Source organism: Phasianus colchicus, chromosome 5 (genome assembly GCF_987193195.1).
Source record: "Phasianus colchicus chromosome 5, bPhaCol1.hap1.1, whole genome shotgun sequence".
NCBI classification, from domain to species: Eukaryota; Metazoa; Chordata; class Aves; order Galliformes; family Phasianidae; genus Phasianus; species Phasianus colchicus.
In genome coordinates this window covers 7,382,937-7,395,133 of record NC_143440.1, presented here as the reverse complement: position 1 = coordinate 7,395,133, position 12,197 = coordinate 7,382,937, and the positions used below count along the sequence as shown (strand labels likewise).

The window sequence follows — 12,197 nt, the reverse complement described above, 5'->3', positions numbered from 1 at the left end:
GTGAGCTAATAGCCTGTACAGAGGTTATCACCTGCCAGTGAACGTCCAGTGGCAACTGCACAGGCTTCTCTATACAGCACTTTGTCTGTGCACTTCCACAGCCCCAGATTATGGGGATACGCCAGCTCTTCACCTGTGTTGTTGCATCTGATATTTACTATATTAAGCAGGCTTGTTCATGTGCAGAAATATTTCTCTTAGGTTGAGAGTTCCCATATTACCCTATGATCTGTTCTATTAGTAAAGGAGCAATTTTATTTGAGCCTCCCAGTACTGTGCAGATGTGACTACTTCAGCTCTCTTATCAGATCTGCATCTGGCTTGTGAGCGTACAGCATCTGTCACTTTGGCTGAAACAACAGCTCTGTTTGCTGTTCTGACAGTACTACCAGTGGGTCCAACTGAGCTTACTGATCAGTCACTCTCTTGGCATGTTTTTCTTGTGTTATTCAAACAGGACATAGCTTGTATATAAACACTGTAGTCTTAATGCTGTTAAGTCTAGAAGTTCAGGCTCATTGAAGAGGAAATAGTTAAATACTGTCTGCATACAAACAGGAACATCTCATGTGCTCTTGATGGAACAGGACCCACATAAGCCAAGAAGGTATTTAATTAGTCTTAACAAAGTACACCATGAAATGTAATCAGATGCATCCCTACTTAATTGAGAGCCCTGTAACTGGAAAGTGATTCATTTAGGTTTAGGTCATCATTCCTCAGAGAAGACTATCACACAGCTTTTCTTTTTTGTGAAAGAGCTTATGGACAAAGAGGAAGGGAGGAGTGATAACAGAGGGCTTTTCTTGTTTGTTTTAAGTAAATTTTGTGGTAGGGTTGGCAGCATTCCAAGGCTAGTAGAAAGAGATGCAGTAACTTGCCCTAAAGACAATACACAAAGCTATAACCAACAATCCTGAGTTGTATCCAGATGTTCATTCTGTCAGCTCAGATTAAACAGTTATGAAGTTAACAAGTAACTGCTTGACTTAGTTACCTAATTTTGAAGTAGTGTAACTCATGCTGGTGTTGTAACAACAGGACCATGTTCAGCTTCAACACAGCAATGAATTCTACCACTCAGTGTGCTGTTGCTGCCACTGCCTTGGCTGCAAAAAAAGGGCAAGAAAGGACTAGAGCCCAGTATTTGTGGTTTCTGTACCACAGCTGGTTCCTGAAAACTGCTTTGTTTTTTTCAAGTCACAGTAAGACAGCATGAGAGACAACTGATTTCTTAACATGTGAGGAGCATAGACAATTAGGAATTTACTACAATATTATGTTCTAGTAGAAATGGAACTGTTATGTCAGCTGAATCACTTAATTCCTTTTAGCAAGGAAGTAAATACATTACAAGGAAAGTAGGTGTTAATTTGCATGTATTAACAAAGTGCCACAAAAACAATGAAGTTTTGTCCCTTTACAAATTGTTTTTTTTAAAAAAGCATAATACAGAAATCTATGCATACACAACATAAGACTTTTACAGGTAAGACATTTGTACATCCATTTAATTTCAGGTGATCCACTCATTCAGCCTTAAGAGTCAGGAGAACTCGGACTCTTTTACTTCCCATTCTCAGCGCTGAACATCCGCTCCTAAAAAGAGAGAAGTAAACAAATCAGTGCCAGTTTGGGAACTGAATTTCGCTTCAGTAATGCAAGTTGCATCACTGCTGAGTTGCTGTCAGTCTACAACTGCCTTGAACTTATGATTAGTATATTTTTTTCCCCCCAAAAAAACATAAAATTCACTTAATTCCTTCTAGAAGACTTGCTCTATACTGGTAGAAAACTTTTCCAGGGCTTGGCCTCCTACAAGGAATACAAGTGTGCCTTATTTCCAGCTTTTTGAAGACTATTATTGGTGTGTCTAAAATCACTGCTGCCAGCTAACAAGTCTAGAATTTCTAGACTTCTCACTTTGAGGCTTTTCATTTAAGATAAGAGTGCTATCTTGATTAGCTGTGAGTCTAAACACTGCCTTGGGCCTCAAAAACCAGATGTCTGTCTATACGGGGCATGAATTCCTTCATGAAACGCACTGGAGTTTATCAAGTTCATTCCATTCAGGTGGCCAGTTTGCAGGCTGCCTGCCCTACATAACATGCACCACCTGTACAAAACCTGATCCAACTTGCTGACAGGTTTCTAATCCTTTGCTGTATCAAAAGCAATTGAGGGTTAGCTGCAGTATTTAAAGGAACATGCAAGGTGGAAAGAGGCAGCACTGCATAGCATCTACCTTTAACATCCTCTCTAATTTTATTGCATCTGCAGCAAATTTTCTGATCCCATCAGATAGTTTCTCCACAGCCATTTGGTCTTCATTGTGGTGCCAGCGGAATGCCTTCTCATCGAGGTGGATCTTCTCCAGGTCACAGGCCTGAGCTGCACCAGGGCAATTGAAAAATAAACAAAACTATTATCAGGTACCATGGGCTACCTAAAAACAGTCTCAAGTTTCTGGCCATCTCCAACTGAAGAGCTGAGAAGTTTCTAACACCATTTTCAGTGTGATTTGCTCTGTGAGCACGCTTTGAGATGCGAGACTCAAAATGCTCATCTGCGTTCTGAAGAAGGTTATCTAGATCATCAGTTTCCTTCAAAATACAGTGTTCAGGGGTGTGCCTTATCTTGTATCTGTTTCTAATTGGTTTGTTACTTTCAGCAGTACTACCAAGAATACTGCAGTGAGATATTCTAAGCAAACAGGCTGAACAATAGGTCTTTGATCCTTTGGCAAGTACCTAACAAAAGCTCAATTGATACACGCCTACAAGCCAGCTAGCACCCTGTGAGTACCAACTACAGCTGTAACAAATCCCAGCATCTGAGCTGAGAAGCAGCATTTTAATAAGGCTACAGAAGCACAAGAATAATGCAATGAGAACATGCACTCAAAGTCATTATGATAAAGTAAGTCTTGCGTGAGGCTTCATCTCTAGTATTTCTGGAGGGAAAACATCTTTTTGGCGTGCCCAGAGCTAACAGCAGTGTTAGCATAATGACTGAACTCTGCTTGGATCTCTGCTAACAATCAGTAAAATTTCATCCTTCTCCTTGTCTCTTCCCCTGAAGACAGGAAAAAGTATTTAAACATGCTCAAAACCCAGTTCCAATTAGTGTACTCAGTGGGAACTGAAACCCTAAGGAAATAACCCTATATAAGCAGCTGTAGTGGTACAACTGTAACATGATCATTTCCTTCAGAGAAGGGTCAAGGTTTAGCCTTAAAGCAGAATGGAAGCACCACAGAGCTGGATGGAACCACATACTCTTAATGTTCAAGAAGAAAGGGAAGGGGAGTTTGAGCAAGTCTGTATTACAGAGAACTGGACTTACCCTCCTTAACACTGAGTGTGGGAGTTAGCTTCACATGCTCTTTGCTGAGCTCTGCCAAAAGCTTGGGTGAAATAGTGAGATAGTCACAGCCTGTGAGTGCTTTGATTTCTCCTGTATTTCGAAATGAAGCACCCATCACAATGGTTTTGTAGCCAAACTTTTTGTAGTAATTATAGATCTTAGTGACGCTCTTCACTCCTAAAGAGGAGAAATTGGTGACTTTCAGAATGCTTCAATCGAATTATAAATGGTTAATTAGAACATACTGAAAAACATTTGTTTCACAAGGGGATTTTTAAAGTTAATTAAAATTTGAACATATAGCCGTTGCACTCAAAAACAAGAAAAGCTAACCTGGATCTTCTGAAGGTTCATAGGTTTTCTTATCTCCATTAGCAACATGCCAATCCAGGATGCGTCCTACAAATGGGGAGATCAGAGTAACCCCAGCTTCAGCACAGGCAACTGCCTGAGCAAAGGAGAACAGCAAGGTCATGTTGCAATGAATCCCGTACTCTGCTTCCAGAACCCTGCAGACATAGGCTGGCTTAAAATGGCAGTTTGCTCACCTACTGTACATTCTAGCAGTAAGTTAATAGGTTAACCTACTGATTCCTCAACTTACATTAGAGATGTGGTACAGTTTACAAGCTTTAAAGTTCAAAGGTAGCAGAACAAAGTTTTACACTGCCAGGCTCCCAGTGATCTACTTAATGTTTTTTCATCAAACCAAGTGCAGATGGTTTAATGTGACATTCCAGGAAACTTTTTATGAATGGCCTGCCCCTTGTATGAACAAACTTTTCCTAATGAACAGAAAGCTCCAGTATGCCACTGTGCTTACTGCAGACCTAGCAACAGACTTCCTGGTGCTGTGCTTTCAAAACAGTTCTTTATTTTAAGTGTAGAATGTGTTTGTCAAGTGCCTGTGAATAGCCAGAAGCATGCTATGAATCAGCACACCAGGTATAGAAGTACTTACTTGCCAGCCTGAATTCCCTCCCATGTTGAAGAAAGCTTTATGAGAATCCGATCTTTACCAATTCCTGCTTCCTTATAAAGGTCAATCAGCCGCCTGGCCCTCTGAATCATTCCTTCTTTATCAAAAGACAACCTTTGGAACAAGAACAGGGCTTCTTTAAAGTTGTGCTTTTTTTTCCTTTTTAATAGCCCTCTCCAAAAGAAGTATCATTCAGAACAATTGTCCTATTTTGTCAGAATTTATGTTCTTGTAACAGGGTTTTTTCCTTGGAGATGCTTCCTTGACTGTAAGCCTGACAAGGAGCTCTGTGCCAACACTGCTGGTGTTTGATTCAGAGAATTCAGAGCTCAATGTGACTTTCCACAAGAAAGCTACAGAATAAAACTTTTTGCAAGTTTTTCCATAATGAATGTATAAACTGTGCTCTAAAGGTGACTTGACAAGGAGCAGACAAATCCTATTTCTAAATAAACTGCTAGAACTGGTCTCCAGGAAATTGAGGGCAATATCACACAGAAGAGAATGAACAAAGCTCTAAGTATCATAGAATGGCTTGGGTTGGAAGGGACCCCAAGGATCATCAAGCTCCAACCCCCCTGCCACAGGCAGGGCCACCAACACCCATATTTAATACTAGACCAGGCCCCATACAGTCTGGCCTTGAACACCTCCACGGACACATACCAGAAGCACGAGGTTTCCCTTGTTTAAGGACCAGTATGAGTACAAACAAACAAAGATCAGATCTGTGTTACTTGTCCTCATGAAGTTTTGTCACCAAGTTAAAACAAGTAAGAGAATGAAGTGCAGTTCATTTAAATATTAACAATACAAACCCCTGCTAGCCTTGTAACACTGAGCTGTCCAGACAAGAATGGATTTCATCAACTCTATCGTGTCTCTCTTTGTATGTACCAAGATCTAGGCTAACCCAGAGGAAAAGCAGCCAACCTTGCATCTACTTCTGTGGACACACGGCCAGGTATCCTCTTCAATATTTCAGCTCCAAACAATACAAAAAGTTTGTCACAAGCATTTTGGATTTGCTCATCTTCTGACCTAAAAACCATGGGAGGGAAAAAAAAATAAAGTGCATTCAAGCCTTGCCATTGATTTAAAGATCAAATTTCACAGCCTATTTAGCACTAAGTTCCTGTGCTCAAACGCGCATTGAGCAGAGCAGAAGCAGTTATGTTCTGCCTTTGGAGAAAGGTACACAAGCAGATGAGTGGAAAACCCACTATGTTGCTAGGATTACAAAACACTATTTGCATTAATAAAGCATCTTAAATATACACCTACTGAGAAAAAGTAAAAAAAAAAAACAAAAAACCCCTCAACTCTTGACTTACCCCCCCAGTTTCTTTCCATATGCAACTGCATCATCCACGAGTTTCTGGTATGCAGGCATCTGAGCAGCAGCCAGTATCAGAGAAGGGTTTGTGGTGGCATCCAGGGGCTTGTACTCATCGATTGCTAGGGAAATCAAGATGGCTTGTTGGAAATAATCAGTTGGCCTGAATGACTCAAAGCATTTTGCTCAGGTGTGTAAAAACAGAAACCCTCTCCCACAATCAGCTTTGCCAGCATAGCTGAATTCCAGCAATCACAGGGGGAAGGAAAGGCGAGGGAATCTCTCTTCCCTCCGTGGTCAGGCATTTGGATTTCTGTTTGTCCACAACTGTTAGAGCCAGAACACAAGTAAAACTCATCCCTTAGAAAAGCTGTTACTGCACTTCAGAACTTGGAACAGTTGAAGACAACTTCTTGGTGTCGGCCCTGGTGATTTCCTTGCACTGCCGGCTTCCTTCCTTCCAAGCATCCCGCAGGATACCTGCCTGCTGGCCTGCTGTGACCACGCGCTGTCAGGCCCTAATCGCAGCTGAGCCGCCCGGCACGCAGGGCTGACTCAGCACTGGGGAGGGCCTCTGCAAGCCCTGCAGCTACTTCGCTTTTCTAGCAGTAAAAGAAAACAGCGCGTTTTTCCATCGCTTCTCCCTAAGCAACGACTGTGACCGCAAAGCTGCTTCACCCCACGCAAACGGGACGGACCTCAACTCACAGCGGCTGCTCGCGACAGGGCAGCGCGCTATAGGAGCGCATTCCGAAACAGACACGCAACTTTAGAGAAGCATCCCAGCGCACGGCACGGGGATCCCAGCGGGGACACGGCTAAAACACAACGCCGCCAACCGCGCTACCCACAAAGGCAACTTCCCCGCCCCCTCTCCCCCATTCCTCCCGCTCACCGTTGAAATCCCCGGTGTCGGCCACCACCGTGGTGTGGTGCTTCAGCTGCTCCAGCGCCGACTCCATCTTCTGCCGTTTCACGGGGGACACCGACATAACTCCGCCACCCGCTGCGACCGCCTTAAACGAACCCTGCGTGCCCGGAGGGGAGCCTGCCTGCGCGCGCACCCGCCGCTCGCTCCCGACACCCTCGGCCCGGAGGAGGGCGCGCCGCCCGCTCCGCCCAATCACGTCTCGGGTGAGGTTGCTGCGAGCCAATCGGCAGCGCGGAGACAAGACGGACGACAGGCAGATGTCGAGCGGAGGAAGGAAGCTCGTCATTGGGTGGCTTGGCGAGGGAGGAAGGGCGGCGATTGGTCACCTTGGTGACGTGCGATGCCGCTCGGTGCGATCCCACTGTCGACGTCATTGATTAACCATCAATGAGCCCAGCGGGGACCCCGTCGTCACGGGTCTCCATCCGGACGGTGAGCTGCGTATCCCAGACCCGCAGCCACAAGCCGTGGCTCTTAACCAGCTCTTAACAACACTTTCCCGAGTTCTGTTGCTTACAAGAGACAGAGATGAAGTTATATGTATAACTTCCAAGAGACAGAGATGAAGGTATCTGTATAACTTAACTATTTTAATAAATCTTATACAGTGCATGGTTATATTATTTTCTCCTTCGTTCAATTACATCAATGTACAGTGCATTACAGCATCGTTTGCAGGCAGTACAAGTAGAGCAGACGCACAGCTCAGTCACATGGGAAGTTCTAAAAGTGACCCCCATTGAGGCTTACAGACACTTTTATTGAAAGAAATGCTCCCGTAGCTACCAGCTTACACTTCGTTCCAATCCCAAGTAACTGTAATTCTGCTGATTCTGTGCAACCTCGTGCACAAGCACAAGAATGGTGCTGTGTTCCCGAGCTCACCGCTCATTTTTAGTTGTAGAATTGATTCAGCCTCCTGTGCTTGTACCACCAGTGGCTCACCAGTTGCTCCTGCTTCTCATCTCCACCCGAATCCAGAGCCTGAGCTTCTCAGGAGGGTTGTTCTCTTCATCTCTCCCTGGCACGGTGACAACCCGTTGCAAATTCCAGCCTTTTCAGAAGCCTTGAAGCTCCCTGCCTGCACCCTAGTTCTGCTGATGCTAACAGCATCCGATTCAAAGACGAAGAAAACAAATAATCCATAGGGAACATTTTTGGAAGATCTAAGCCAAAGCCATCGGTATTCTCCGATTGAGTCATCTGTCCCCCAGCCACCTGCATGGCTTTTTTCCATTGAATGAGCAAGCACAGGCCCAAACCATGCCAAGACATTCACCTTTCAGGGGGTGGCTGTGCTCTGTGGAGGAAGTGAGACCATCCACAGCACCTAAAGGAGAGCACGTGAATGGGGCTCTGTGCTGCCTGGGCCTGAACCCATCCAGCCAGTTAGTGTGAATGAGAAAGGCAAAGCATTCCCCATCATATTTGTTTTAGTGCATTCTTTGCAAGATTGTCTGTCAGTAAAATATAAACACAGTGAGTTCACCTTGCTGTGGGCAGGAAATCTACTATGTGCTTGTTTGAGCATTTAAAACCTTGAGTAAGTTACTGATGCACAATCACTTGATTATATCTCTAGGAAAAGGGATTTTTTCCCTCACCCCTATTTGTAGATTGTAAGAGTGAGGGAACATTTCACTAGAAAGATGCACATATATGCACATAATAAGAGAAAGGAGAATTGAAAAACAGCAGCATCTACTAAATCAGGATTCTTTTCTTTTCCTCGTGGCTACTGATTTTGTATTAAAACAGCCATTCCTTATCAGCAAACATCTCAGATTACTCTTTGCAATGAAAACATGAAGGTGAAGGTGAGTGGTGACCACCCTGGGAACGGCTTTGGGTGTGAGCACACAGCAGGGGCTTATCTTCTCCTTGTTTGAGGCCTGGCTTTGGCAATGCTGCAGCTTTCTGGCCCAGGATCAGCGCCAAGGTGAAGGGCTGAGAGCCCCAGCCTCTGGGTAAGCAGGGATGATCAGGCTGAGCTCACCTATTTGCAGATTCAAATCGCTTCAAAGCCCATTTCCACTGCTGGAAGGCAGCGCTCACAGGTACGGGTATTTAAGGAAGCAGCCCAGTCTTAGGCGTGTTGCAGTTCTAACCTGGTCCAACGACAGGGCAGGTGAGGACAGAAAGGGCAGAGAGCTGGCTGACACCGAGCCTTTGCTGGTGGGCTGCAGGGGGTGTCTGCCACTGAGAAGGACAGGAAGGGTGGGGGAAAGGAACTATTAATGTGGCCCGAACTCCTCTAAGCATTCAGGCTGACTTGTTCTGTGCTGGGTGCTGTGCCCTCTGCTCCCAAGGGGACTGGGAGCACGGACAACCCTGCTTTAAAAGCTCTGTATTGTTTTGTTTTGTTTTCTTGAATCCAGCCATTGTCATACATTCATACCCGTGTGAATCATCATCTGTTCTGATCACATGCACATACAATTTCAGTATAAAATATATAGATATATATATATATATTTATATATATATAAAAAAAAAAACTTCATGCAATATTAAAACACCTTTCCCAACGGGATATGGTCTGAGTGTCTATCCTTATCAACAGTGTTTGAGGAATTGTCCCTTTGATGGCAATTACACTGCTAACTGTGGAGCATTGCTGTCTCTTGTCTAGACTGGGGATCACTGCTTTAATTCCCTTTTTCTGCATTACTACGACTAATAGCTGAAAGAAAGCAGATAGATTTTAATTAGCAGAATCAATCCTCTCCTGGCGGCGCTTCATAATTTCTTGGAGCTCTGTCTCCCCTCTGTTTTTCTAGAATGGAAACAAAAAGAGGAAGTTTGAATTTTAACTTCAAGCTGTGGTTTAGAATTATAATATCCAACTAATTCCAGAAGAGCAAGTATCAAAGGGAACAGCAAAAAGGCAGACTCTACAGTGGAGACAGTGATCTGCCTTTCAGATTTGGGACCCTTCTTAAAAGAATTCTCATCATTTTTAGTGCTGATTGCTTGCTTTAGATTTTGTCTTTTTTTAAATTGTGCTCTTAAAACACTTGTTTAATGGGACATCCAATATACAGGCATCCTTTTGGGTAGGAGTTGCCCAGACTTACCTCCAGCTGGTTTTTTTCCACCGTGATTTTACTGTACACTCGGTTCCCTTCATCACCACACACTTTTTTCAGCTCCTCTCTGTTCAGGGAGAAAAGCTGTGCTCCAGTAAGGATGCCAAGGTGTTCCACCGTCCTGGGAAGACACAAAATCAGAAGTTAAAACCAGTGCCAGATGTGGTCTTCACCAGTGAAGGATGTGTGTTTGGCTGGGAGTTGTGAGGATCAGCAAGACCGTGGCTTTATTTGCAGCTACTCTTAAATCTACTCACTCAGATGGTATTTGCTTGGTAGCACAGAAAAAAAGAGAGCCAGTTTGGGCTCCAAATGTACTTTCTTAAATGAAGAACCAACCTTTCAACTGGCGGCAGTGCTGATCTTACCCTTTGCTGAATGACTTTGCCTCCAGCCACGCTTTGACTTCTTCAGCACTGGATTCGAAGGTGAGGGGCACAAAAACTTCCTGAGGCTTCTCCACTCTGAAATTCCTCTGGGGAGGCTGAATTTTACTGTTTGTGATCTTTTTTAGCAACTCATCATTCACCTCATCCATTTGATGCAGAAGTTCTGGGGAAAGAAAGCACGCTTTTTAGAGCACCTTCAAACTGTGATCCAGAACAGAAGCGTAGAGGGAGATCATCAAGGTTTTGGATGGTGGCAAACTGATGGAGCAGGATTTCCTTGCCTTTCCTCCCAAGCCTGTCAACTTCTTCTGGCTTTTGAATCATCACTTTTTCTTTGGAAGAAAGCTAGATTTCTCCACTGCTCCTCCAGAATATTGGTATCACAAAACAACAGCCAAATGCCCATCATCTGCACAGCGGTCACTGAACCTAAAAAGCTGCTTCAGCTAACTGCCTGTAAGCACATTCTTTGACCTAATTTATATAAAAATATATTGAGACTGATCTCTTGTTTCTTGTGTTGCTACCCTCTCCCGTTCATCATGCTTCATCCAAGCCTAACAGAATTTTGCTCAGCAATGTAAAACACCTGATCTGGCAGTGACTTTGCTGCCATCAGTGCTATCAGGTGGTGACAAGGGACTCCCCAGCCCTGTGATGTTGTTGTGTTTTTGCTTTAGACGATCATCTTCCTGTCTTGAGTTACTTAGTTCCCTTCAGGCTACTGAGATAAACTCAGTGGCAGAGAGGAGAAAAGAAAACCCAGACCATGGGAGACAGCGGAAGTCAGAGAGGCCTAACTGTGTTTTTGAAAGCAGGTTCCCATTTTTCTGTGTCTCTGTGTTGCTGTCTGCTTTCTTCCCATTGCCTCCTTGCCATGAGCTGACCTACACTGCACTCATCAGTCCTCACTGTGACTCCTGATAATCTGCAGATCCCAATCTTCAGCCTTCAGCTTTTGCCTTGCAACCAAACAGAAGTGGGAGGAAGGCTGAACTGGGAGTGACCAGTACAGCTCCAGTGACACATCACCCAGTATCACTTTTTCCTGAAGGCTGAGGAGAATAACTCGATGTTATTAATAGATATGTGACTACAAAGTCTGTAACGTGGGGCTTTCCACTGTCCCAGAAGAGCTTCTGCTTCAAGGAGAATACAGGAAGTGAAGAGATGAACCCTGGCTATGGCTTTCAGCAGCCAGTATGCTACAAGTGTGTTTAGGATGAGGCAAGGGGGTGAGGTGTGCAAGGCTCCTGGTCTTTCTCATGCTCATTGTCTCTGTATGGCTTCTGCAGAGGGAGGGTGTGATGTACATCTCGTATGTGACAGATCTGGTGGCTGGGATTCCCCTTGGAACCATTCAAAGGAACAGGCCAGCTGGGCACTGCATGTGTGACAGGAGACAAGAGCAAAGGAAGTGAGAGAAAGGGATTGACCTGAGTGGGGATGGCTGCTTGGACACAAGTCATGCTGAAGGGAAAGGAGGTTCTCTCCTTGGGAAGAGGAAGGTCAAGCTGGAAGAAGGGTTAAGACGATATTAAGGTGATATTAAATCACCTTTTTGCCCTCCTTTTCTCAGCTGCCTGAGCTCAGTCGGTGAGCTCCTCAGGGCTGCTCTGCTGGCTGGAATTTCCTCCCTACAAAACCATTGCTGCTCTCGTGCTTATCACTAAAGCTGCACTCACTCCTTGTGCAAAGTCTCATGAGAGGGGATGTGCATTTGGTAGGTTGCCACAGCCACATGCAGCCGGACACAGCAGGCAGATCATTATGGTAAAGGTAAAGAAAGAGAAGAAACCACAGGGGGTAGACACAAGCACACGTTCACAAAAAAAGTCCTGAAACACAGAGCTGCCTGAGAGCAGCACGTGTGGTGGAAAAGAGGCAAATGGGAGGCACATACGTTCTTTGGCATCCTGGGGAGAGCTGCGTGACAACATCTCACTTCCCCATTTATCCCCAGCGTAGCTGGCAGGCAGCTTGTGAGTTGGGCTGGATGGCCCGTATCCTCTGGGACTCGGGTCTCCTTTGTACCTCTGGTTAGCCTGGGTGAGCAAGAAAATAAACTTGTAAGAATATTCCTTTTTGTCATTTCCCGTGTTTTATT

The 12,197-nt window shown here is 44.7% G+C and overlaps 2 protein-coding genes across 2 annotated transcripts in view; both read right to left on the bottom strand.

The window, feature by feature from the left end:
- Window positions 1-1,230: 1,230 nt before the first annotated feature.
- TALDO1 (transaldolase 1) lies at window positions 1,231-6,784 on the bottom strand. The gene is made up of 8 exons (XM_031607296.2): window positions 6,577-6,784; window positions 5,680-5,803; window positions 5,279-5,386; window positions 4,328-4,459; window positions 3,700-3,875; window positions 3,346-3,543; window positions 2,246-2,391; window positions 1,231-1,599 (listed from the first exon to the last, which is right to left on the bottom strand). Exons 1-8 carry the CDS (start codon window positions 6,671-6,673, stop codon window positions 1,567-1,569), a joined length of 1,014 nt encoding a protein of 337 aa, XP_031463156.2. The 5' UTR covers window positions 6,674-6,784; the 3' UTR covers window positions 1,231-1,566.
- A 2,322-nt stretch (window positions 6,785-9,106) lies between these two features.
- Window positions 9,107-12,197, bottom strand: part of EPS8L2 (EPS8 signaling adaptor L2) — a 40,037-nt gene continuing 36,946 nt past the window's right edge. The window contains exons 18-21 of the mRNA XM_031607242.2: window positions 11,994-12,135; window positions 10,070-10,253; window positions 9,690-9,822; window positions 9,107-9,388 (exon numbers count right to left, since the gene is read on the bottom strand). Of these exons, the coding sequence (XP_031463102.1) occupies window positions 9,317-9,388; window positions 9,690-9,822; window positions 10,070-10,253; window positions 11,994-12,135 (531 nt within the window). The 3' untranslated portion in view covers window positions 9,107-9,316. The remainder of the gene's footprint in view (window positions 9,389-9,689; window positions 9,823-10,069; window positions 10,254-11,993; window positions 12,136-12,197) is intronic.

What these genes read in the sequence shown, in the direction of transcription:
- TALDO1 (XM_031607296.2), bottom strand. Translation starts at nt 6,673, where the DNA reads ATGTCGGTGTCCCCCGTGAAACGGCAGAAGATGGAGTCGGCGCTGGAG. An exon ending in TCCACAGAAGTAGATGCAAG is followed by an intron (nt 4,460 to 5,278) that starts GTTGGCTGCTTT and finishes CTTGTTCCAAAG; the next exon opens with GTTGTCTTTTGATAAAGAAG. An exon ending in AATTAGAGAGGATGTTAAAG is followed by an intron (nt 1,600 to 2,245) that starts GTAGATGCTATG and finishes CTCTCTTTTTAG; the next exon opens with GAGCGGATGTTCAGCGCTGA.